General features: G+C 38.8%; 1 protein-coding gene across 3 annotated transcripts in view; it reads left to right on the forward strand.

Moving 5' to 3' along the window:
- The first annotated feature begins 711 nt into the window (after window positions 1-711).
- The window catches only part of kiaa1549lb (KIAA1549-like b), a 181,105-nt gene continuing 154,682 nt past the window's right edge, over window positions 712-27,134 (forward strand). For 2 of the 3 annotated variants that reach the window (XM_082182860.1, XM_082182861.1), the window contains exon 1: window positions 712-1,303. In XM_082182860.1, coding sequence (XP_082038986.1) covers window positions 1,123-1,303 — 181 coding nt within the window. In that variant the 5' untranslated portion in view covers window positions 712-1,122. The remainder of the gene's footprint in view (window positions 1,304-27,134) is intronic. The other variant, XM_082182859.1, reaches the window with a different exon arrangement.

Raw genomic sequence — 27,134 nt, forward strand, 5'->3', positions numbered from 1 at the left:
TTAATAATTAATCAAATAAAAAGGTTCTATCTCGCAAAAACATAAACCGAGTTGGGATTATAAGGTTCTATCTCCAGTAGATTCAATATCCAATCAAAATCAAAAATCCAATCAAGCTGTGTGTTTGTATTATAAATATATAGATTGATTAAAATCAATGGTTATATACATTTATTCTTTGAAATGTGGGGTTTTATTTGTAAAAGTGGAGATAGAACCTTATAATTCCAAACAGAATCAGAGCTCTCAGAATTATAAGGTTCTATCTCCATTTGGGCCATCTTAAAAAATCCCATTTCCAAATGTGCCAGGATTTTGATATTCTATCCTCAAAGTACCTGTAGGGTGATGGTCTTGTTGAGCTATAATAGTAGATTATACTACATAACAGTTTTGCCAGCTGGGATGTAAAAACTTTGATGCTCAATATCTCAGAACTACCCTAAACGGAGATAGAACCTTATAATTCTAAGCTCACGATAAGTCAAGTGTAATAATTATAGTTCTGAGAAGTACATATATTTCTGAGAAGTGCATAAAAAGTAGACTGAAAGTAGACTGTAGACTTAATTTTTATTTAAAAAAAAAAAGTATAGTTGGCTATACTCTAGCACACTTGAAAACACACCTTTTTCGTAAGAGGATAGACCAGAAGAGCAGTCAACCAGACACAAGTGTTTTCAAAGTATGTTTCTGTTTTGTTCGTTTTTATTGGAAACTGTTGTATTATAAACCAATCTAATGGTAATATACTCCATTGACCACTAGAGCATGCACATGGCACAAAACTACAGCTTCGCCTCCCTGCATGCGAGCTCTTTTTCCATTAGACAGCTTCACTGAACAACGGACAGAATTACATGCATCCCTTCCAACATCCGATCACATTTTGGGCGTTAAGGAGGAGTGTGAGCCATAGCCTAGATAAAAAACAGTAAAAAAATGCAGACCTCTCTCGCTTCCCCAGTGTCGCAGTGATGGTGGACTATATGGGCATTTCCACGAATGCGGCTCTGCTCTGGCACTTGGAGCGGCGTGACCACCGCACGTCCCACTGACTCACGGGTCTGAGCAGATGTCTGGTCCAGAACCGATATCGAGCCATCTCCTCTGCAAACACAAATGGCTGGTCGTGTCGCGGGAATCTGGAGAGATTTGCACAGATTGAGCTGCAGAATTTTGCGCTCTGGAGAGAGGAGAAGAGGATGCTTTTTCACACACGCGTCTGGAGGAATGCGGGGCACTAAACTCTCATCTTTAGCAATATTTCTACTTTTATTACACAGCGCACAGGCTTCTGACGGTAAGGCGACATCTCATCTAGCCTATACTAGCGTCTTAAAATACTGTATTTCTCACGCGAGTTGAGATTCAGCTCAAGGCAATGAGGTGAACAATGATTTTGTTGAAAAAAAATAAAATAAATATAGCCTCAAGCTTGCACATAAATCGACTGATGGCACATGCATTGAAAGTCTGATTATGATTTCTTTACATCAAAAACACATCGTATGGAACTTACACCATTAGAGCATTAGAACATCTTTTTAAAATGTGGTTAAATGTAGGCATATCTCACTTTTAGCTGTTTTAGATCTTCCTTTTTATTCTACCCATTTTTTAAGCCGTTGCGTTACAATATCTACCTCAGTGTTTTCAAATAACCCATATGCTTATTTATATTGTCAGTGTTTATAATTTGATACTTTTTTTGTATGCGCTTACTCATTGCATGTGTCTAATAGGCAAACAAATGACAATACACTACTTTGGCTTGACTTTTGTGAACTGTATGTGATAATGTGATCAACCGCACGTGAGTGTCCAGCAGTAACGCAGTGAAGTGTGTAGGCGCGCGCTGATGGATACTGCAGCTCTACACGAGATTGCAGCACTCTATTGTCTTTAAAACACACCTAACATGCTTAAACCAGATCTGTTTCCTGACACAACGGCATATCATTACATGCATCATTTAATTGCATGAAATATTATGAAACATACAAGCGTCTAATCTTGTGAATATTCATGTTTTGAGTAAAAGAGCACAGTAGCGTCATAAATCAACCATTGCAAAGGAGCATTAAAACTGTCCACAGCAGCATGGGCTGGTTTTAGATGCTGAGGTTTGCTGGTCCTGAAAATACAGGAAGAGCATCTGCAAATATCCAGTTGTTCTACATTGTGAATGAATGTGACCAAAAATAATCACCTACATCGTGGAGAGCAGCTAACAGTTTAGTAATGGCTTGATATTAAAAATGTCTAAATAAAAATGCAGAGAGGTTGAACATGCATTTAGCTTATAAAAAGTCCAGTTAAGTGGGGATCTGCTTTAACTGGGTCACTTTGAGTGAGATAGATTTGTGTTTGACCTGTTTGAATATTTCTTCCAAACATATAGGAGAGACCAGGCTTGGTTGGTACAGGGTTCCAAACAGGGTTGTTTTTGGGTCATAATTTTATGTTGTCACACAAATGATGCCCTCTGTCTTGACCAACAATGATTTAATCAAGGCATTAAAAAGTCAAACCTGTCAAGCTAAAGACAAATGCTTATTTGATCAGTCAAAAAACAAAACAAAACAAAACAAAAAACAAGCCATATGTTTTTATAAGATTTTGAAACCTGTGATAAATTATGATATCTGGATATCATCAGATTGTGGATCGATGGTATACTTGATTTGGGGTTGGTTGAGAATTTTTCAACTTCTGCCGCGAGCAACGCCAGTGAAGCGCCGCAGACGGAAGCGTCAGCCAATCAGGATCGCTCTATGCAAATACAGTAGCCAGGCGGCAGCCAATCACGTTCATCACGTTCATCCTGTTCAAGAGCAGCAAACTGAGGATAAATCATTGGCTGACGCTGCTATGACCATGGCGTTAGTGCCAAACTTCAGCCACGCCTTCCGTCAAGCGTGTGAACGTACCGTAATCCTACCCAAGGGGTTTGCAGTGCGTATCATTTGAACGCTAAAACTCGTTTTGGCGTATAAATTATACGAGAATTATCATTAGTGCTATAGATACGCACTTTCATGAGATTGTGTTGGATTTGTTGCTCAGCAGGGGAAATAACTTAATATTCTGTCGTTTAATACTCTGTCATTCGAAGCAGTAAAATTTATATTTTTATTTGTGTACATTCAAAATGACTACAAATGGCCTTTAAAAAATAAAGAAAACAACATGATGCGCTGCGTCTCAAACTGAATATCTTTCTGGCGCACACCAAAAATGAACCAAAATAGAGTGAATAGCCTTCTGACGCGCCTACTTTTGAAAGTCAACATTTAGATTATTTTAAGTAAAATGCATTATATAGTCACTTAGGATTAAAACACAGCGTGGTTCATGATAAATAAAAAGGGGTGGTAGTGGCGCAATGGATAAGACACATGCCTTTGGTGTGAGAGACCCGGGTTCGAATCCACTGTGAGACACCAATGTGTCCCTGAGCAAGACACTTAACCCCTAGTTGCTCCAGAGGTGTGCGACCTCTGACATATATAGCAATTGTAAGTCGCTTTGTATAAAAGCGTCAGCTAAATGAATAAATGTAAATGTAAATGTAAATAAAAAAATAAAAAAATAAAAAACTTTACAGTTCGGAAAATAGCAACCCCCTGGCACTTGAGAACTCTGGTCTACACAGAAGAAAGCCCTGTCTAGTCTATTTCCCAGTACGGGTTGTGTCGAGCCATTCGTTAGTCTGGTTGATGGAAAAAATATGAAAAAGTTGCAATAAACGCGTTAAGAATCCGCACAACGGAGGACTCTTATTCTGCAGTGCAGAACTGAGGAAGAACTGATGACGGGACAGTTTGATCTTCGGCTGACAAATCAGAGGAAAGGGGCGTTTCATTCCCGCCCATGTGTAGAAATCGAATATCAAGCTGTTTATTAATTTTGCTACCTGAATTCTTGTTTTTTGTTTTTTGGGAAAAAATGAAAAATCGAAAAAGGAACTGTTTTCTCATTTTTCTACTTTCAATATTAAATAAAAAAAACGACTGAACGAATGATACACGGATTCGTGTACGTTGCGTTCATTCGTTTTTTGATTTAATATTGAAAGTAGAAAAACGAGAAAACAGTTCCTTTTTCGTTTAAATTTTTTTTTCAAAAAAACGAAAAACAAGTATTCAGCTTGATTTTTCCTTTTTCGTTCTCAGGTAGAAAAAAAACAGCTTGAATATTCGATTTCTACATGTGGGCGGGAATGAAACGCCCCTTTCCTCTGATTTGTCAGCTGAAGATCAAACTGTTCCGTCATCAATTCTTCCTTGGTTCCGCACAGCAGAATAAAAGTCGATGAATAAAAGGCATAAGCAAAAATAAATAACATAAAGCTTCAGTTAATTGTAGTGTTGCCTAGACAGTGTTTCGATGCGAAAGCACAATCCCTTTGTTTGGCCTTCTGGAAACTGTTAATTAGGAATCAGTGGTACTCTTTCTGTCAACATCTCACTATGGGAAACGCCTCTTACTTGGCCATCCGTGAAGCCCTATGCAATCATGCCTATCAGGCCAGCAGCACTGTCCCAAAATGGCATCCTACAGTACATCTCTGCACTTGCAGCATCCAAGCTACAAGCTCTTTTTCAGTACATTTGTTAGTTTGGCAAGACTAAACTGTCCAAAAAAAGACAAGCAACCACTTGTCGTAGGGATTCAGGCTGAATAAAGCTAGAAGTGTACTGAAATGCTTTTCCAAGCAAATAAAATAAATACAAGGTTAACTTACCAGTTTAACATGGCTTCTTCTATGAAATCTATTAAGTCCAGAGCACCTTCTTGCACTTGTCCAAAGGGATGTGGATTCTCTATTGCAGCTAGGGATCTGCATGTGGTATGCCTGGCATTTCTGGGCCCAGAGGATGCCAAAACAGATATTACAGATACCTGCCAGACAAGGGCAAGGAGGACGAGGAAGATCCGTTTGTTCCCCAAATGGAGTCTGTCCCCTGGTTACCCAACAGGGATAGACAAATGGCAGATTGCAGCAGGGTGTGAAACTCTGCATGAGGCTTGCCCTTCGAGCGGCGAACCGGTTGGTCATTGATTGGTCTTCAGCTGTTGCATGGATTATTTGATTAAATACTGGGAAAGATCACTGTCATCCAGAGTCCCGGTGTATGGCTTTTCCTCGCTAGACATGGCGGGTATGCAGGAGATGGGCTGGTCTCACATGCTGCCAATGGAGGCCTCGTTGGCAGGCCATCTGAATCCTCGTTTGGATTATCTGTAATAATTAATCTACAGCTCAGACAGGGCATGCTACGCGATCACTCTTTTTTTGGTTTACATCGCTGAGTTAGAGGAAGAGATGTTAGGGGTTTTGTCACAGGGAAAAGGTTGTCACTAAGCTGTAGATGGAAATCCGCACCTTGACATACCTAATTTTGCCTTTCCATACTGCCTGGCACAGTCCACAGGGGGGACTCTGGGACTGGTGCTGGTTGGTCAGAGAGTGGCTGAATTTGTCCACGATGGCAGTAAAGGATAAGGCTCACTTCCTGGATCAGCCTGTAGACCCTAACCCCTCATTTACACAGCACACGTGTGCGGTGCATTGCGTCTGCGACAAGGTTTTATTCCGTCCTCCACGCTGTGCCAACTCACACCAGAAGCATTTCAGTAGCGGAGCGACTGGATGCGCGAGACCACGTGATTTGCCTGTCCGACGTGGTTTTTCTTGATTTTTGGGTTTCTACCATACAGTCTATGGTTTCTACCAAGGATATTGGTGTGTAATACGTTTGGGAGTTTGCACATGGTGTTTATTTTGAATTTGACAATGTTTTTTTTACTTTTAGTTTGTATTTCCGGTGCGACTTGGACGCGCGTCCGTCAAAAATAGACTAGGCGCCTATATATAGCGAAGCGGCGCGGAGAGCCGCTTCTGGGAAGCTTCTGAAACGCGCCGCGTCGCGGCCGGTGTAAACACAAGCATTGACTAGAATGGGCGCGATCAGCTCCGGTAGCCGTGTCGCAGCCGTAATGCGCCGCAGACGTGTGCGGTGTAAATGAGGGGTAAAGGTCTGTTCAGGCCAGCTTTGGCTACAATACAGCAGCGGTTCGAGGCAAAGAAGAGGGAAGCCTTCAGGTCGTTCATGCCTTGCAGAGCCCCCAAACCAATGCAACGACAGGCAACACGTCACAGGCAACACGTCGTCCTGCTTTTACAGAAGCGGGAGTGGGAGGAGAACAATCAATTTGGCAGGGCCCGAGGAGGGGAAATAGATTCTTGCAGGGGGAGTTCCGTATGACCAGGAACAACTACCTCCCTCCTGGCATTGAAAGTCCTGCGCTCAGGCGGTTTGCATTCAAAGGTAAGATGGATGAGTTTAGGGTTCACCCATTTGGCCTTGCTCTAGCACCCCACATTTTCACAAAATGTGTGGAAGTGGCAATACCATTGGGGCAAAAGGAAAGGCAAAAGATACCGTTCCATTCCTCAGTACCAGATATTCTTACCTTCCTTCAGGAGATACAAGATGAAGGGTAGGCCTTCTCTACGATCAAAGTGTATCTGGCGGCATTAACATGCCTAAGACTTTTGCACAGTACTGTATATATATATATATATATATATATATATATATATATATATATATATATAAGAAGAAGAAGAAGAAGAAGAAGAAAGAGGGGCCTGCTTTGACCCTGCTGAAGTCCAGGTGCCCTGAGTATAGATTATGGGATGCCTGAATATTGGGCGTTTCTATATCCTTATAGTGAGATGTCAAATAAAGCAACCGAAAGAGAACGTTTGGTTATGGTTGTAACTTCGCTTCCCTGAGGGAGATGAGTGAGATATGTCATCAGAAGGCCCATTATTCTGCTTGAAAGAGCTGTAAAATATGCTATTTTGGGCTATATTGGGCCTATTTTGGGCATGCAAGAGGCCTTTCCCACAGTGAGATGTTTCACTTATCTCCCTCAGAGAACCAAGGTTACAACCATAACTAAACGTTATCATTTTTCCCGAGCAGTACACTCCAAAAGTTTGCTTGGTAAGAAAAAAAACAAAACAAGCAAACAAAAAAACTTGATGTATGTATGATATTATATGATCAAATAATAAATGCTGATAATGAATGAACTCAAAGATTGATTCTAACAAAATCTGTCAAGAATATGTACCAGTCATATTTTACCCCCAAGACAACTTAAAGAAAATCTAAAACTTAAATGAAAATCAAAAGATAACAAATGTGTTTTGTCTTGTTTCATTTTAAAAAGATTTAGTGGGTTAACATCTTTTAGCTGATCCTAGCATGAAAATCATAATTAGTCCAACCAGTGTGTTCCAGTCCCAAAGCAATGACTTTTGTGAATTGATTATTTTAGTGAATCAGAAACATATATGCAAACAGAGGTACAGTAATCCTTTCCCGCTGCTGAACACTTTCACTGTTACGGTATAACTAATACAGTTATTTGAAATTAAAACAATGCTTATACTACACAAAGTTATATACTATATACAAGTTATACAATATAAGTTTTTATGAACTTGAAACTTTATAGTACACAAGCACCAATGGGGTTTGATGAAACCAGTGAGACTGACCTTGAGCTCAGAGAGAGGACTGGCTAGATTAATTCCTATCAAAGCAACACATGCATTTCTATATTGATGTCCATCCCATAAGTCTGTCTCTCCTTCTGAACTGTCAAACCTCTCCACAGACTTTTATAAACAGCACATTGTCCCCCTGGTCATCGCAGGGGTAAATCAGGCTACGCTACTAGTCCCCGTGGCTCAGGAATGCTTATCTTACCCAGTATATTGATGTAACCCCAATGTGCTGATGTACAATGCCTCTCTTAAAATTCTAACTTTGCCCTTTCACGTAATGGAGATAAAGTGACAGATTGTTGATACTGTTGCTGACAGAAAAGCAATGGTAGTGATACATCTATATTATTGTGGAGGACTGGTGCAATAAGTTGTGGCTGAATAGGACAGAGATCTAAAATATTATTATTAAAAGGCTAGAAAATGACATTTAGTGATAGACTGATATTTCAGTCAAACTGCTAGATGATAACCATGTCTGCTTTTCAGATATTATACATACATATTTTCAGACAGTTTTGCTTCTCAAGAATGTTTAGATATTTTCCTCATAGTTAGATAGATGATAGAGAGAGAGAGCAATGAAAACTCTCAGGTTGTATGAAAGCACATTTTTTTTAGGATTTAGAGATTGAAGGCAGATTCTCATTGGATTACTAACAGCTTCTGCTCAACACGTTCATGTGGAGAATGTTGCTTTGAAATGGGATTATCTATGACAATTTAAAGTGATTACAGAGTGTTTGGTACGCTCATTTTTATTCTCAGGGAAGAGTGCCGGATATATATTTCTGCATGTAGCCTACTTTTTTTTTCTCAACTCTATGAAGACAATTTCCTTTGGTCCTTTGTGAAGTCCTTACAGGAAGAGGAAGTTCAATTGCTCTTCATGGGCAGGCAAAAAAGCTTCATGGGATTAGATGAAATGTAGCCCATCTATCTGTCTTGTTGGAATTCTTATCCATGAAAGGAGCAAGCTGGATGTGCTGGTATACAGTTAGTGTTTGGGTGTGAGAGATGCAGATGGTCGCTCATCTCAACTTTCTTTCTCTGTGCGTGTCATGCTTTGCCACTGCTTATTATTGTATTAAATAGGATTGGCCAGTAGAGCCTCAAACTCTGTTATGGCAGGTTGTGGAACCTGTATCACTATGCAAACTAATGCATTTATTAGATAGGGGTGACAGGAGGATCCACGATTTATGGAATTATATTTGTTACTGAAAAATGCAAATTAATCAATGTTTTCAGGATATATCACAGGGTTGTGTTGTTATTGTACATCATGCAGATACTGTACATAAAGACACAGTCCACCCAGAAATTAAACGGTCGGTCAGTATAGGCCGGTCAATTGCTAGGACCCATTTCTCAATGCTTTTCTCAAACTCTTCCCACAGTTCTCCTAACCAACTTTCAGCTTGGCACAGCAGTTAATTTCACATTCAAAATGCACTAAAACACTCAATGACCTAAAAAACACTAACAGGTAGCATTATACTATGTTTTCTTTTGTTAAATATTTTTACGAAACAAGTTGTATGTGTTAGTGAAGTGTCGTTCGCGAACGAGCCGGCTCTAAGAGCCAAATCTTTATTTAGGGTGGGACTTTATTTGGATGGGCACACCATGCGGCCAATCACATGGAGGACAGACTATATCATACCATTATGTGAAAGGAAGAGGGACACACGCTCCGAAGATAGCGAGTGTAGTGCCTTTTTACAGTCTGTGGTGTTATGGTAGGCTACAAAATATGCCTTTATTCACATAAAATTGACAGCCTATATCGCGCCTTTATCACACGTTCAAAAAGCTTAAGCAAATAGTAGCAGCCCCCAATCATGCAAAATTAATCAATGAGGCCCTTTTTTGAAAATATATTTTAAATAGGCCTATACGTTTTTTTTTATATATATATAATATATTATATAAGATTTATTTTTGTTAATAGGCTATATCTCCATTCATTACCTAGAGATATAAGTAGTCAAAACACAACAGAACATTTTACAACATTGTGTTCTTATTTTGTTTAATTAACGAAATGTCAATCTTCGCCTTTATAACAGAAGATACAATACAATACAAAAATCTTCAAGATGGATTGTCACCTTATAAACAGTCCTTTTTTAATGGAATAATACACCCTTATAATAAAGAAAAAGCTTCAGTGATAAAGAATATGAACGCAATGCATTTAATTATACGTTAAGCGTTTTCCTTCCATAGAAACCCTTTATTATAAAGAAAATACGTGGCTCTTAACGTGTCTTTCTATGGGAGGATGGCATTGCGGTGCACAGCAAATATTCAATGCATGCAATGCAAATATTCAATGGTATTCAATGCAAAACAAAAATGAAAAATACAAGTAGCCAATAAAATAAACAAATTATTGTGGCATTAATTAGCCCATAAACAATATTTATTTTAAAGCCTAAACGAATTTGTTTAAAGAAAAACACCAGCGTTGGGCGTTTATCTGCAGGCTAAGTGTTTCAGCCACCCTTTTCAAACTGGCGCAATAAAATGCAACAGAATTTGATTAGTTAAACATGAAGAGGATTATCCGTCTGGCATGGCCGCTCGCTCTAACGGTAACCTAGATAAATGTTTGCTATTATTAAGCGCATATCCAAGTGTTTGTGCGGAGTGTGGAGCGCGCACTATGACATGGATGAAGGCGCCGGTGCCATCACTCGCATTTTCCTATCAACAGTGGAAACAACTTAAAATACTCCATCATTTCTGGTCATACAGAAAATAATAATACATCAGTCGCAACTACTTTTATTTGTGTAAACTCACAACAACAAGAAAACGGTGTGCTTTTGCAAAGTAAAAGAAAACGAACAGGGCGCGCTTTCATGATCTCTGTGAATTGGAGCGCGCCTCAAAAATGAACTGAAAAACAGTGTATAGACAAGCCTCACAGACATGAAGTATATAAAGTTTATTAAAAAAAATGTCCACCAACGGAAAAAAATCCAATCGAAAGCAAATACGGTAGCTACCATCTGATTATGTAATCCTGTCCGTATGAAAGGCGCATCTAGGCTACATTACAGCGGAGATATGTATGCAGGCAGCCTACACTGATTTAGAAAAGACTAGTTCATTAATAAACAATTAAAATGCTTCGTTATTTTTTTCAGATACATTTATTATATCATTAGCCTACTTTTGCCGGCGCTTTGCGGCAAGTTTTATGCATGCGCTTGAGCGCGGAATATAGGCTATAGCCTACGTGCACCCAAGGATTGAATAAACGTGCGATTAGTCCTAATTGCTTAAATGAATGACTAGTCTAGAAAAATCCTTTAGTCTATGGCAACTCTAATCAATAGCCTACATTTAATATTTGACATTATTTCATTAGTAATTAGTATCCAGCCCTTCACATTTAATTAGTTGAGTTAGCATAATTAATGAACTAATAAAATAATAAAATACAATTTAAATTAAGATACTAACCATATATTTCTATATAGCATTGCTTATTCCACCACACAAAGGACTGTTTATAAGGTGACAATCCGTTATACATGTGAAGATTGTAGGCTGTATCTTGAAGATTTTTGTATTAGCCTATATTGTATCTTCTGTTATAAAGACGAAGATTGACATTTCGTTAATTAAACAAAATAAGAACACAATGTTGTAAAATGTTCTGTTGTGTTTTTACTATATCTCTAGGTAATGAATGGAGATATAGCCTATTAACAAAAATAAATATTATATATAATATATTATATATAGGCCTATAAAAAAACTTACAGGCCTAATTGAAATATATTTTCAAAAAAGGGCCTCATTGATTAATTGTGCATGATTGGGGTCTGCTACTATTTGCTTAAGCTTTTTGAACGTGATAAAGGCGCGATAGGCTGTCAATTTTATATGGATAAAGGCATATTTTGTACATGACTACACATGTCCTTATAAGGGCAAAAAAACGTTTTAACGACATTATATCTCGTTATTACGAGAAAAGGATGTCGTTTTAACGACATAAGATATCGTTATTACGAGAAAAAGATGTCGTTTTAACGACATAAGATCTCGTTATTACGAGAAAAGATGTCGTTAAAACGACATAAGTTATTACGAGAAAAGATGTCGTTAAAACGACATAAGATCTCGTTATTACGACATAATTGAGGGGAAAAAATAATATGTAGCCTATGTGGCAGCAATGCGTCACCGTACATAATAGCCTTGTAACTGTAGGCTATTTTTTTGTATCGAAAAAATTCATAAAAATAAGGCTTTTATGAAAACACTGAATAATATTTATATATATAAAATAAATATTTATAATAAAATTGCTTAACAACACACAAATCATTCACAATTGCTAATTTGGGCTAAAATTGAAAGCTCAGAGTGATACTAAATGAAGAGCCATTTGGAAGCCGTAAGAGCCGGCTCTTCTAAGGGAGCTGAGCCAAAAGAGCCGGACATCCCATCACTAGTATGTGTCACGGGTGCTGCTGGCAGGAAGTGCACAGAGACGAAGATTTAAACAAAATAGTCTTTAATCCAAATATATACTAAAGGAGAACTCAGGGAAGCAGAACAGACACCAACTGAAAGAAAGAAGGAGTATAAATACTAGAACAAATGAGGGAGCTGATGAGATAATAATTAATAGGACACAGGCGAATGTATTGACTAAATAAAAATAAAAAACAGACTGAGGAAAACTAGGTCACAGGACAGAACCAAAAACACAATGGAGGGAACACAGAACATACATGTGACTGTATGTTGTTACATTGTCCATGTTTACATAATAGAGCAAAATTATTATAGTTACTATATTTTTATATATTTATATATTTATTGTTATTATATTTATTATATTATATTTATATATATTTTATATATTATATATACTATTATTATAGTTTCCCTGCATAGTTCTAGTTAAATTGAAAAATGAACAAAAAAAAAAAAAAAAAAACTACCAAAATGTATTTTAAATACATTTATTTCATACTAAGTATACTACAAATATATTAACATTTTTACTGACATATCATGCCAGGTGATTTACTGAGGTTTGCGCTAGTCAATTTACTGGTATTTGTATGAAGGTAAAATGATGCCATAAAGAAATATTTGCAGCATTTTACTATTATTCGTAAGTGTAATTCATGTATTGTGAAACTGCAGCTTCATGCTAACGCAAAATAAATATGATCTGTATTCTTCTGACTTCCATTTTCTGTGCTTACACTTTTGGCACAAATGTCTAAATGACTTCTTGTGTACATGGGGCCAAAAAGTTCCAGAAATAACCAGATTTGTACAGTTCCGTCTTTCTCTTTTCTGCACTTTCAGTTTTGGCACGATTCTCTTACTCATTGAGCTTTGCAAGTGTGAGGTAGAGGGCGGGTCCACATTCGTCATGTAGCCAATCAAATTAGCTCCTCGCTGACTCTCGATTTACTCTTATCTGATTGATTCAATAAACACGGCAGATGCCAGAACACATCTTTGTCTTCACTTGGCTCAGCATCGTTATCGTTGCCGAAATGGTACTTTTAATGCACAAATACGTGTTAAATAAATAATAAATAAAAACATTTACACTTGCAATCTTGTGTACACTTTCACAAATCTTACCCTGCACATGCAATTCTTTATGGCATAATTTCACCTTCATATATTTGCGACATTATTTACCTCCCAAATTATACATTTTTTTAAACCGGACGCTTATTTGCGCTGCTCTTGATAGATTGCACTGGGCATTATGGAAATGATCTGACTGCTTCTGTGTTCTTTAATTTGCGTAGATCACACGCAGAACTTTCCACTCCCATTGGCACTTTTATGGAATTGCGCTCTCACACTAATTTGCCCTGTTTAGTAAATCTGGCCCATAGACTGTTGTTGTGCTCACTGTGTGAAGAATTTTTAAAAAGTGACCTTAGTTTTGAGAAATTGGTCCTAGCAATTAAAATACATAAAAAAGTACTTTAATTTTTTTCAGTCTATCTCATCTGTGAATATATTATTGCCATCGTATATTATTATCATATTTATTGTACTACTGTGTATGCATAGTGCTTTAAAATATATGGGGTCAGAAAATGTTCATTACATAAGAGGCACCTGCATTCAATATGAAAATACTTATTCTCTAATACTTTTCTTTTAGAAAAATCTGGCATTCTTCCCTCTTCTCCACCCACACATTGCACTCTAAATACTCTCAGAGCTGCATGTGCTAGCAAAGAGTCTCTGATATTAATAGATTATAGCTTATATTTCATAACACTCTGAAAACAGAGCATGCTGACAATGCCTCATTACTAGCCACATTAATACTGTGTTAGTAAAAAAAAGAAAAGAAAAAGTATACACACTCTAGTTCTGTGCCAATATTTCTACCAGACCATTCTTTTAAAGTAATAAAATCAGTAAATTAATTTGTAATAGTGATAGGTAATCAAATATGTAATCATGTAATCTAACAACTATATTCTTGTTATATTTCATTGATAAAATGTTGTCGAATTATGAGTAACTGATTACTGTCAAAAATCTACCTAGTCACCATCCTCTGCACTTCATTTCCCAGCATCCCTCCTGGTCCCCACCTGCATGTCATCTCCAATCAAACACACGTGCACGTCATCATCACCCTCATCACTGCCACTACAAATGCACACTCCTCACCACAGTTCATTGTCTGACGTAGTTAATGCCATGTGGACTATTCCCCATGTCAGAGTCTCCAGCCAAGATGGCGGCCACTCCTGATTTTTTGTCCCAGGATGCCCGTCATTCCTAAATCCTGTCCCGTCGTGGCCGCCGCCTTTCCAGAGCCTTGTCTTGTCGTGGCCGCTGCCCTTCCAGGGCCTTGTCCTGTCCCAGGATGGCCGCCGTCGTTCCAGAGTCCTCTGCCAAGATGGCCGCCACCGTGCCAGAGTCCTCTGCCAAGATGGCCGCCGCTGTGCCTGAGCCCTCGTCTGAGATGGCCGCCGCCGCGCCTGAATCGCCCTGGTCTCCCGGGGCTTCTGTCACAAATCTACCTAGATCTACCTATTCACCATCCTCTGCACTTCATTTCCCAGCATCCATCCTGGTCCCCACCTGCACGTCATCTCCAATCACACACACCTGCACATCATCATCACCCTCATCACTGCCCCTACAAATGCACACTCCTCACCACAGTTCATTGTCCGACCTCGTTCATGCCATGTGGACTATTCCCCTGTCTCCAGCAATCTCCACGTCTCCAGCGTCTTCCTTTCCTCTGTGTCTCTATTAAGATCATCCTTTGGACTCCACTACCCAGCTTACCTCATCACTGCACCTTTATATTATCAATAAATCACTATTATTAGGTCAGGTCAGGCTTGTTCGGAAAGCTGAAAGCTTGTTCCAAAGCCTGCTACTGGTAACATGCAATCCAGTACCACCTGTTTCATGGTCGAGCCACCGGCGACTAAACTGGTAAACCCACTGGCCCTTTGGGGAGTGGGAGGGTGGGTAGACACCCTGGCAGGATAAGCACAATACCTGTCTTTAAGGGCACATGCTCCTAGGTTCTTGTGTCCATCTACCAAAACGATTCACCATGGCCTATAGAGTTGCTGGCTGAGCAATCTACTGCCTTGTGGGCAGTGCCTTGTTAGGCACAAAGGCTAAAGGAGGCGGTCCTGATCTAAACGCAGGGGGTCTGTGAACACTCGTCAGATAACTGTAAGGGCAGATGAATCCGAATGGATCAACGGCTGTTCACTGCAGCTAGGTGTTTCTCCGCTCGTCGAGGTTCTCTTGCCATCGGGCTCAGAAATGGTTGGCCAAGACTACAGAGCTCTGTTGTGTGACACTGCTCTTAACCACGCACAGCTTCTGCTTGCACCCAAGAAAAGTCCTGCGACAATTGGGGAGTGGCGACAGGAACAGGGAAGTGAAGCCTGGAGGTTCCTAGTCACAAATCAGCACGTAGGTGATGGAGGCTTATCAGTCGCTCAACTTAGGATTGGAGACAGTAAAGTGGTTCGGTAGTCACCTCCATGTCTGAGCAGGCCTTTTCAGGAGCCACTCTGCTCACCTCAACTCGAGGAAAGGGCTAGAAAAGGTGCCCTAAACATAGTCTGTCTCCTCTTAACCTGGCCGGAAGACCACATCCAGCGGGTTCACCTACTCAGCGGTCAGAAAATTACAATGAAATTTGCAACCTGGAATGTGCGGACGATGATGGACAATGAAAGATCAGAGAGACCAGAGAGACGCACAGCTTTCTTAGCTCGCGAACTCCGAAGAAACACGTCTACCAGAGGAAGGTCAACTCACAGAGGATGGCGGAGGCTATACCTTTTTCTGGATGGGGAAACCTACCACAGAGAAGAGGATCCATGGTGTTGGTTTTGCCATCAAGACTGAAATAGTGAGGAAACTCGATCAACTTCCAGTTGGTGTTAATGAGCAATGATTCTACAACTGAACCTGCGTAACAACAGAAAAGCCAACTATCATTTCTGCTTATTCTCCCACCCTCCTCGCTGATCAACTTGACAAAGAAGTATTCTACTCGAACCAAGATTCTCTGCTCCCTCAAGTTCCTCGGAGAAACAAAATCGTGCTCCTGGGAGATTTTAACGCAAAGTTATCAGCAAGGATGGAGTGGGAAAGACTAACAGTAATGAGGAGATGCTACTGACAAAATGTGCAGAGCACAACCTGACCATAACAAACACCCTATTTAGACAGAAAGATCGACTGAAGACATCATGGAGACATCCAAGGTCTGGCCACTGGCACCTTATAGATGTTATTATTGTGAGGCAAGCTGATGCTCATGATGTTCACCTCACACGTGCAATGGAATCTTCAGATGCATGCTGGACAGATCACCGGTTGATATTGTCTCTAATGAACATCCAGATACAACCAAAGCAGCACAAAACACAGAAAAGGAAGTTAACTAAATTCAACACCTGTCTTCTAAACCAACCTGAGATCAAGGAGAAGTTTCAGAAGAAGATTGCAGAGAGTATAAAAGACATTGAAACTGACACTGTTGATAACACCTGGAATGGTCTGAAAGAGGCAATCATACAGACTTGCCACACAGAACTTGGAAAACAGAAAAGGCATAACGAAGACTGGTTCTACAACAATGATGAAGAGATAAAGTCCATTGGCAGAGCGACTTCAGAAATAGACAGAAATGGAAACATTTCTACAGCGTAAGATCTAACATTCAGAATAGAGTCAGAAAACTGAAGAATGACTGGTGGGTAAGAAAATCGGAGGAGTTGCAGAGACTAGTTGACATGCATAACAGCAGGGAATTCTTTGCTGCTACTCAAACTGTATGGACCATTCTCTAGCGGAGCCCGACCAATAGATTAGATTAGATTAGATTAGATTCAACTTTATTGTCATTACACAAGTACAGGTACAAGGCAACGAAATGCAGTTTAGGTCTAACCAGAAGTGCAATAGCAGCAAGTGCAGGATATACAGTGGTTCCATAAGTGCAGAACATGGATATGTACTGAATAAATATAGAGTTGAATACTATTATAAACAAAAATTTACAGATAGATTTGTCCTATGAATATAATATACAGATAACTATTACTGTGAACAGAATTTACAGCTAGATATGTACTGAATATAATATACAGATGGCTATTACTATAAACAGAATTTTACAGATAGATATGTACTATGAATATATATACAGATGGCTGTTACTATAAACAGAATGTGAGCATAATATACAGATGCTATTACTATAAACAGAATTTTACAAATAGATATATGTATAAGTTAGGCTAAAATGAGCAGTATAACAATGGATTTAAAGTAGTGCAAATAAAGTTTGGACAGAAGCTATCCGAGTGAAAGTGCAGTGGAAGTAATTGCATATTACAGTTAAAGTACGGTATTGCAAATGTATATGTAAACAGTCGGTACTGTAAATAAACAGTCGGCAGTGCAAATTGAGCATATTCCAGTCAAGGTAGTAGTGCAAGATGCATATGTAAACAGTTGTTACTATAATAACAGTCAGCAGTGCAAATGAACATTATAGTATTGCAAATAACAAAATGGAGGCAGGTGTGAGGAGGGAGAGGAGAGTCAATCAGTATATGAGGGGAGTGGGATCAATGAGGGTTAGAGTTTAATAAAGAGACAGCTCTGGGGAAAAAACTGTTCTTTAGTCTGCTGGTCCTGGTCCGGAGGCACCTGAAACGCCTGCCGGAGGGCAGGAGAGAAAACAGTCTGTGGGCTGGGTGAGAGGAGTCCTTAAGGATGCTGCGAGCTCGATGCAGACAGCGTTTCCTCTGGATGTGCTCGATGGCAGGTAGTGGAGTCCCAGTGATGCGCTGGGCGGTTTTCACCACCCGCTGCAGTGCCTTGCGCTCTGCAACAGAACAGCTCCCATACCACACTGTAGCACAGTTGGTCAGGATGCTTTCTATTGCACAGCGATAGAAGTTCACCAGGATAGTGGAGGAAAGCTGATTCTTCCTCAGTGTCCTCAGGAAGAAAAGGCGCTGGTGAGCCTTCTTGACCAGGCTGGAGGTGTTGGTTGTCCAGGTCATGTCCGCCGAGATGTGGGTCCCCAGGAACTTGAAACTGGAAACTTGAACAATAGCTGCGAAAGATGGAACTATCTACAAGGAGAAGGAACAGATCAGAGAAAATTGGGGTGAGCACTTCTCCGAGCTACTCAACCAAGAAGCTCAAGTGGATGAAAATGTTCTGGATGGATTACCACAACTCAAGACTAAGATTAGTCTAGCAGACCCACCAACTATGGAAGAATTACAGAAAGCAATCAAAAAGACGAAGCAAGGGAAGGCTGCAAGGCCTGATGGAATCCCTGCCGAGATCTTTAAGAATGAGGACCTGAACTCACCCAAAAACTTCTGGATCTTTTCCATAAGATATGGGAGAGAGGGAAACACTTTCTACTGATCTCAGAGATGCCAACATTGTAACTATTTTCAAGAAGGGAAACAAGGCAGAATGCGGAAACTATCGGGTATTTCTCTGCTTTCAATCGCTGGAAAAATACTGGCCAGAATAGTAAGCTACCGACTGTGAGAACTGACAGAGAGATGTCTACCTGAAAGTCAATGTGGATTCAGGCCTAATCGCGGGACGGTAGACATGATCTTTGCTGCAAGACAGATCCAAGAGAAATGCAGAGAACAACATAGAGACCTCTATATGCCGTTTATTGACCTTACCAAGGCGTTTGACACCATCCAACACTTTGGAAGGTTTTGAACAAGATAGGTTGTCCTGAAAAGCTAATCAACATTGTGCGTAGACTACATGATGGGATGAAAGCATCTGTACTAGTTGATGGAGAATACACCAAGAATTTCGAGGTGAAAACAGTCAAGCAGGGTTGTGTAATAGCACCCACCCCATTATTCTCAATATACCTAACAGCAGTGCTGCATTTGGTCAGGAAGAATATGCCAGCTGGAATAAGACTCAGGTACAGATTTGATGAAATCTTCAATCTCCGACGCCTTAAAGCTAAGACGAAGACCACAATCACAATCACAATCACAACAGTGTGCGAACTGCAGTATGCAGATGACAATGCCATTGTCGCCCACACCAAAGAGGACCCTCAGCATGCGATGGACGCCTTCAATAGTGCTTTCTCTGCTCTTGGCCTCAAACTAAATGCCCAAAAGACACAGGTTCTATACCAACCACAACCAAACTTCCATACTCAAGGACAGCCAAAGGTATCAATCAAGGTAAATGGACAAGATCTGGAAAATGTAGAGAACTTCAACTATCTAGGAAGCAATCTATCAGCAAAGGCTAATATTGATGCTGAGATCAACCGGAGGCTACAAGCCGCAGGATCAGCTGTTGGGAAGCTACAGACACATGTCTTTAGCAACAAGGACATCTATAAGAGTACTAAAATGAAAGTGTACAAAGCTGTTATCCTTCCAACACTTTTATATGCATCTGAGACCTGGGTAACCTATAGTCACAATCTGAAATGAGAAATTCCATGACCGCAGCGTACGAAAGATTCTTGGAATTAAGTGGCAAGATCAACAAACTACTAATATTGTATTTGCGCAAGCCAACACCACAAGCATTGAGACGATGGTAATAAAGAACCAGCTGCGATGGGCGGGTCATGTAGTGAAACCATGTAGTGTCATGTAGAGGACACTAGGATTCCCAAGCAGATCATGTACTCTACATCACAGCCTTAAACAGTGTTTCATCAAAGCCAACAACTGGGAGCAACAAGCTCGGGACAGGAAATTATGGAAGAGCACTATCCATTGTGGTGTTAAAATATTTGAAGAGCAACACAGACAGAAACAAAAGAGAAGAAAAGAGGGCATCTCGTAAAGCTAGGCAAAGCGCTGCTGTCATGACACCTGCTGTAGCTGATCCAAGCAACACCTTCCCTCACTGCCACAAGATATGCCGATCTCAGATTGGACTTGTCAATCATCTGAGAATACACAACTAATGCAAGCAGACATCATACTCGACTAACGAGGGATTGCATATTGCAGAGGGATTGACGACGAAATCACTATTCACCATTCATCTTCCTCTCCTGTGTCTGCATTATCAATAACAGTTACATAATTCAGATTCAGTTTGAAACCTAATGAAACAATGTACAAAAAAAAACAAAAAAACAAATCACTTTCAAGACAAGAGGGAAAAGTAGCCCACCATCCATGAAGTCTCCCTCAGATTCAGCGCAGTTGTTAAGCTGATATAGTGGGATCCAACACATATGTCTATCACTGGATATCTGTCTCCTTCAGGCCTGTTCTCTCATTTAAACTCAGCATGGTACCAAAGTAGGCTAAAGTTCTGATAGATTTATTTTATATTATTTGGGTCAGTGTACTGTGGCACAGATTCCACTGTGTTGATGTGCAGTACATTCGTCTCTCCGCTGGATTCAAGGTTGAGCTAGTTTCCATCGAAAATCTGTCCTTTGCTTTCTGATCCAGCTGCCCATCCCCCTCAATGTAACTATTACTACCCCCTAACCCTAATTATTTAACTTTGAGCAAGCATCTCTCAATATATTCTTTGTAGTTTCTGTTTAAAATTGTAATAAAGCAACACATTTTCATCTTGGTAAACTGAATTTCTTTACTTTGATATAGTACCAACGATAGCTTTAACATACCCCACACATCTCCCAAATGAGTAGAATCTTTAGATAGGCTTTTTGTTCAGCCCTCTGGTCTGTGTATTCATCACCACAGTGCTAATTACTATTATTAATTTAATATTTATCTGACACGTTTATTCAAAGTTCACATCAATGGTGATAGTTCATTGAGCAACTGGTGCAGGGTTTGAACATGTACTAGCCCAGATCTTCTGTCCTGTCCCAAGATATTTGACTTGTGAAAGTGTGATTTAAAGAAACCTGCGGATAAAGGACCCTCACACAGTTTAGTTTCTTACATCTTCATTTTTAATAAACTGCTGAGCATAGCTCTAACATCTGAGCTGGTTGAGCTAGCTATCAATCTACTGCCTGCTGCCTCTTGTCATAGATATTTGTGTTTGTAAAGTTTATAAGTGTGTGTGATCTGTTATGGAGAGACTGAACTCCAGGGTCTCAATGCTTGAGCGTTTTCTTACTGAATAAAGATGATGATATGTGGGAGAAATACTTTTCGTTCATTAGTTCATTTTCAAGCCAGCAAGCTTGTCCTCCCTGAGGTAATAAGAAAGGGATTATGTGTGAAAGAGAAATGCTTGGAGATGGGAAAAAAAGACTTACTGAAAGAAAATTGTATTGCTGTTTCATTACTTAATACAGTTTTCCGATATTTTCCAGTCAGTGATAAGGCCTGAAATCTCCAAGTAGTTGGACCTTGGTGAAATAAGGTGGACCTCTATTCTTTGTCTTTTTTCAAAACTACTTTTAAACTGTAACTTGTCAAGCTTCAAGCTAGAGTACTCATAATTTAAAAGTAGTTAAACTACAGTCAAGCTACTATTTTGATTTAAAAGTACTTTAAAAAATAATAATAAAAAAAGTAGTTAGCTGCACTATAAATATCAAATTATCCAAAATATAACTAACAAAAAATACTGCCTAATTTATATAACATACTGATGAACTGAATAGTCTGCTAAATAAAATCTCCACTCACCGGACATTTCACTTTTAAAGTGATGTGAAACGTGCAAGAATCAACGTGATATCATTTTGCAGAAATGTTGCCACTGACACATTTTTCAATTACTGTGTAATTATACAAATAAGTAATATTAATTAACAACATGTACTCAGTGGTGGATGAAGAACACAAACCAAGTACTTGAGTAAAAGTACACACAGGGCTTAATGGGATAGTTACAACCAAAATGTTAATTCTGCCATCACTTACTTGCTCTCAAGTTGTTCTTCCTATTATGGAAATCAATGGGGCTCATCAACTGTTTGGTTACCCATCATTTTATGTGATTTAATGTTCAGTTGGATTAGGTTGTCTGTTTGCACTTTTTCCCCTGCCTGAGTTTGTTACCATAGTGACCTAGTTAAATTAATCATTCCATTCAGCTGTGCAACTCGTTATCTCTTGTATTTAGTTCTCCTTGTTTCAGTTTGAGTTTGTATGTCCTACAAGTTGTTACAGAAGGCCAGACCAAGACCCTGTCCACACAAATACGGGTATTTGCAAAACCGCAGCTTTTTCTGTGCGGTTTGGTCGTTCGTCTACATGCAAACGCAGTATCCGGTAGGGATGTGCAAATGAAGCCTCACTGAGGCTTTCCCTGAATGAAAAGATTCGAAGCATCAAGAGTGTCGAAAACAGCGCCATCTTGTGGCAGGTCAAATTTATAGCAGCCATGTTTATGAGCAACTGAGTGCGCAGCGCCATTGTTTTATCCATTAAGCACAAATAAAAGCCAGACAACGCTAAATGTTCAGTTTTCTGATAATATAATTAACATATTAAAGTGTGGCAATAAAATAAATATAACAATTATATTAATACTAATTATAAAAATTCCAACAGAGTTGCTTGATGCAAGTAAATGTTGGTCAAATGTTGGTCAAATGTTTCTATGCTGTTTATGTGTCAGAATATATGATTATGTAACATAGGCTATAGGTTTATTTATATAAAAAAAAAATGTTAGTAAATTGAATTAAACTTCCAAAAACCTGTAGAGTAGTGGTTTGGGTTCAAACATTCCGACACGCAAAGTGAAGCATTCACGTGACTGGAAAAAATTGAGGCTTCGTTTTTCGTTGATCACATGTTTCTCTGAAAACAATACGCGCTCCGGCACGGAGCTTCATGACAAATTGCGCTGCGTACTCGATACGCGCTTTGAAGCTTCAGTGTCAAATGTAACATCACTAGTATCCGGTCACTGAAACCGCACTTTTTTGAAAACTCCTGCCAGGATAAAGTTTTTTAGAAACTCCGGTTGCAGTGTTGTCGTGTAAATTTTAGCTTGTAACGTCAGAACTGGAACCGGTAATAACCTTTTTTTACAGGCTTCTGATTGGCCAACATGGAGACTCACTCTTTGCATCTGGAGAACAGATGAAATCGGCTTGGTCAAATTCACAAGCCTCTACTCTGTTTTTAAGTGAGATCACTATGTCAACAGCCATCTTTTGAGCAGTCATGAGTTCAGTCATTTATGCTTGCTGAGCAAAGTAGTCATTTGCCGCATTAATATAGAATACAATGGATGTCGAGAAACAACTGAGCTATTAAAAAGATCTCATTTGCCATTTTTCTCTCCTGTGGGTTTTGTCCTTTGCAGAAATTGTCTGTTAGAATGTATTTTCATTAGCGAGTGCAGTGTGTTATAAACTGCAGAGAAAAAGCACACACTCCATAGGGAAAGAGAGAAGTGTGTCAGATGGTGTGAAGTATGGGACAGAGTGACACCATGACCTTCACTGTTCCTCAGCGTATGAAATAAAACTCTGAACAATGGAACCTTCTAGGCTGATTGCATAATCGCCAACCCGAGCCCTCCAGTCCTCAATACCGTTCTATGAGCACCTACAAGTGTCCTCTAGAGGCAAACAGAGAGTGGGATGCAGATGGAGATCTGGAGAGGAGTAATTCACCTGAAAATTAAAATTCTGTCAGTATTTAACCACCCTTTTATTGTTCCAAAGAAGAATTGTGTTGTCATTTATAAATGACGAGGTCACATAGAGGGTTAGCATATCAATTATTATTATCATTATAATAATTTATGAACGTGAATAGTCATGTTTTGTAATTGATTAACTAATAACTTTTAAATGACTTCTAACTGAACATCATTATAAAGTGTTACCCAGTGAAGGTTTGCATATTTTAAAATAAAATATTATTTTCAAATTGATTAATTCACATCTAGACCTAGAATTTATTTTACCGTTCTAATTTCTTTTTTCTTTACTCATTGAAATCCCTTTTAATTTGTCAAGTTTGATAATAATAATTATAATAATAAACAGTTAAATAAACAATTTATTTTGATGGTCCTCCAAAATCGATTATAAGTAACTTTGCAAGTCAGCTTATCCTACGAACCTACAGTATAATAGTCTCTAAATATAACAGTATTCTAATGAGAATTAGTTGACATGTATTTTTGGGAAATATAAGCCTTTCTCATCCCCAGCGCTTACGTTAGTTATTGTTATTACATTATTACATTTTAGTTGTTCATTTTCATTTACATTTTGTTCAGCCAATAACTGTAATATAATAACCAATAACTTTGTAATAAAATTATGAAAAGTTGCAAATGTGCCAGTATGTTATTTAGGCGTGTATTAATATTAAAAACTACAGGCCTATGAAATAAATAAATAAATAAATAAATGAATGAATGAATGAATGAATGAATACTGTGGTTGGCTTATAGAAGTTGCTTTCTGCTAAATGGTAATTTAAGCACAGAAATATCAATCATGTTGTCAGATGCGTTTATCCCAGTAGTTATGCTGTCTTTAGTCTCACACTCTCTTCCCTTTAAGTCACACTAGGCTGCTTCAGTTTTATTATGGTGACAGTTCTTTAACCTTCTGATGCTTGGTGACCACTACAGTTGGAGGTCTTTGAAAAACAGAGTGTCATGTCCAACTTTGCCTTTACTCATAAATCTGTATTACTGTCCTTTTTTATATGACATTGTTTTTAGTTTATGACATTCACCAAATTCTTTCTATCTTCATTTATCTTTTATTGCAATATATATATATATATTTTTTAAACATTAAGCCAGAACATAATTATTACATAATTATATATTTTCTGAAAAAATAAATTCAAGATTCCTCTGCGTCTCCTCGGTGATGATGATATTAATGGGTGTTTAATGGCATTGTTGACTCAGTTGAAGTTATTGTTCAGCACCAATTCTGAAAATTAAATGGAATACATTTTTGGGTAATAAGAGGACAATGTTTAATAAGAGCGATTCAGTTTAAGGTTCAGTGGTGGCCTGGTGGTTCAAGCAGGAATAAGCAGCTGGAAAATGTTATGCCATTTGTATAGAGTCAAAATGGTCTCTTAATTAATTAATAGGTCTAAATTAATGAACTCAATACATAAATACATAAGTGTGTTAACAAATATTTCATATATTGAACATACATATTTGTCAGGTAAATACATTTTAACATTGTCCTAAATATCTGTAGATATCTAATAAATATATTTTATTATCTTGCTTGTGTTGTATTCTCGTGTGTGTGTGTGTTTGAGAGAGTGACAGAAAACAGTATTTTCAGTATACTAAGTCTTTCTTTGGCTACGTCTTAATTAATCCGGATACATTTGAAAATGGTGTTTTCGTTTTAAAACGCTCTCCATCCACACTAGGCGTTTTCCAACGTTTCACGTTTTAAAGACTCCCATTTCATTACTGAATGGGAGTCAATGGAATGCGGGGTGGTAGTGGCGCAATGGATAAGACACATGCCTTTGGTGTGAGAGACCCGGGTTCGAATCCACTGTGAGACACCAATGTGTCCCTGAGCAAGACACTTAACCCCTAGTTGCTCCAGAGGCGTGCGACCTCTGACATATATAGCAATTGTAAGTCGCTTTGGATAAAAGCGTCAGCTAAATGAATAAATGTAAATGTAAAATGTAAATGTGCTAACAGCAGGTGATGGTCTGCTAATCAATGGCGGCGCCTGGAGAAGCTTCAATTTTTTCCGAATGATTACCCCCCCTGCTGAAAGCGCTAAATTCACCTTACTGCGCATGCGTAAAACCTTCTAAAACAAAAGCTCACTAAGATGATACAGATGGAAAAATAAATAATAAAGTTATCGCGCAATTCTTCTGACGGGATAATTTTATTTAGCATAATATCTCACCATTCACTGATGCATCCAGGTCGCACTCAGTCACCATATGTTTGGTCTAAAACGCAACTGGTCTCATGTATTACCGCAGGACAGCAAATGTGAGTACATTTTCTGTAATCTTTGCAGGACTGTGATGTGAAGAGTGTGCAAAGTAACATATATTTAGCAACAGTGTCCTGGCTCAAAATGAGGCGGAGGTGGTAAAATCCTAATAATGTATTTTAATAATAAGGTAATTAAATTTGTATTTTTCGTAGATCATCATACAGCCTAATGTGTTTCCCACATTATTTTTGTGGGTGTAGCTTGGTTCCTCTAGGGGGGTCCGGGGGAATGCCCCCCCGGAAGAACATTTTGTACATTTTAAAGATAAATTCATTAATCTGGTGCACTTTGAGTCACCCAAATCCACTGTTAAAAATAAATAATCCGCCCGCAAACCGCCCATATTCTTTGATTTAGATATCTGCATCTGATCATCATTACAATTATTCAAATTCTCAGTGTTAAGCATGAGAATATGGTAACATATCACACTGAAGTAGGCTTATTTAAAATGAACATTTATTTAAAATAAAAGTTCTTCTTTTGGCAAAATTACATTTCCTTAATAGCCTAAACAGAGGCTTTACTCCCTTCAAAATTAAATTGTCAGTGTTTCATTACATCACTTCACTATTCAAAATAATAAGACACTAGGCTGTTACAAATTACAATTACAATTAAATAATTTACATTGACAAATTATAACTGTATTAAATGAGATTATTTTAAATATTTTTGAATATACAAATAAGGAATGTTGAAAAGAATGATACTTTGAAACTAAACCGCCAGTAAGAGGCAGCAGGCGACCGTCTTAATGAGCGAGTCATTCATTCAAACGATTCGTTCAAACGGCTGATTTATTCAGAATGAGGCAGTTTATGAATGGGTAATTGAATCTTTGACTCAACCGTTTCGTTCAAAACGCTGAATCATTCAGTAATGAAACATGGCTGAGTGTTGCAGTGAGATGCGTATGGTTCTGCTGTGATCTTTGTTTGGAACTAGCCTGGGTTTCCCCATGCTGCCTTGAGCGCAGCTCGCTTTTATTCACGCTGCTAGGCAGCCTGGATACCATGGACCAGATTTTCACCTCAGCGAGGGGACCAATCACAGAACGGGGAGGGAGCAGCAAGA

Source organism: Leuciscus leuciscus (assembly GCF_965113295.1).
Source record: "Leuciscus leuciscus genome assembly, chromosome: 10".
In the NCBI taxonomy this organism is placed as follows: Eukaryota; Metazoa; Chordata; class Actinopteri; order Cypriniformes; family Leuciscidae; genus Leuciscus; species Leuciscus leuciscus.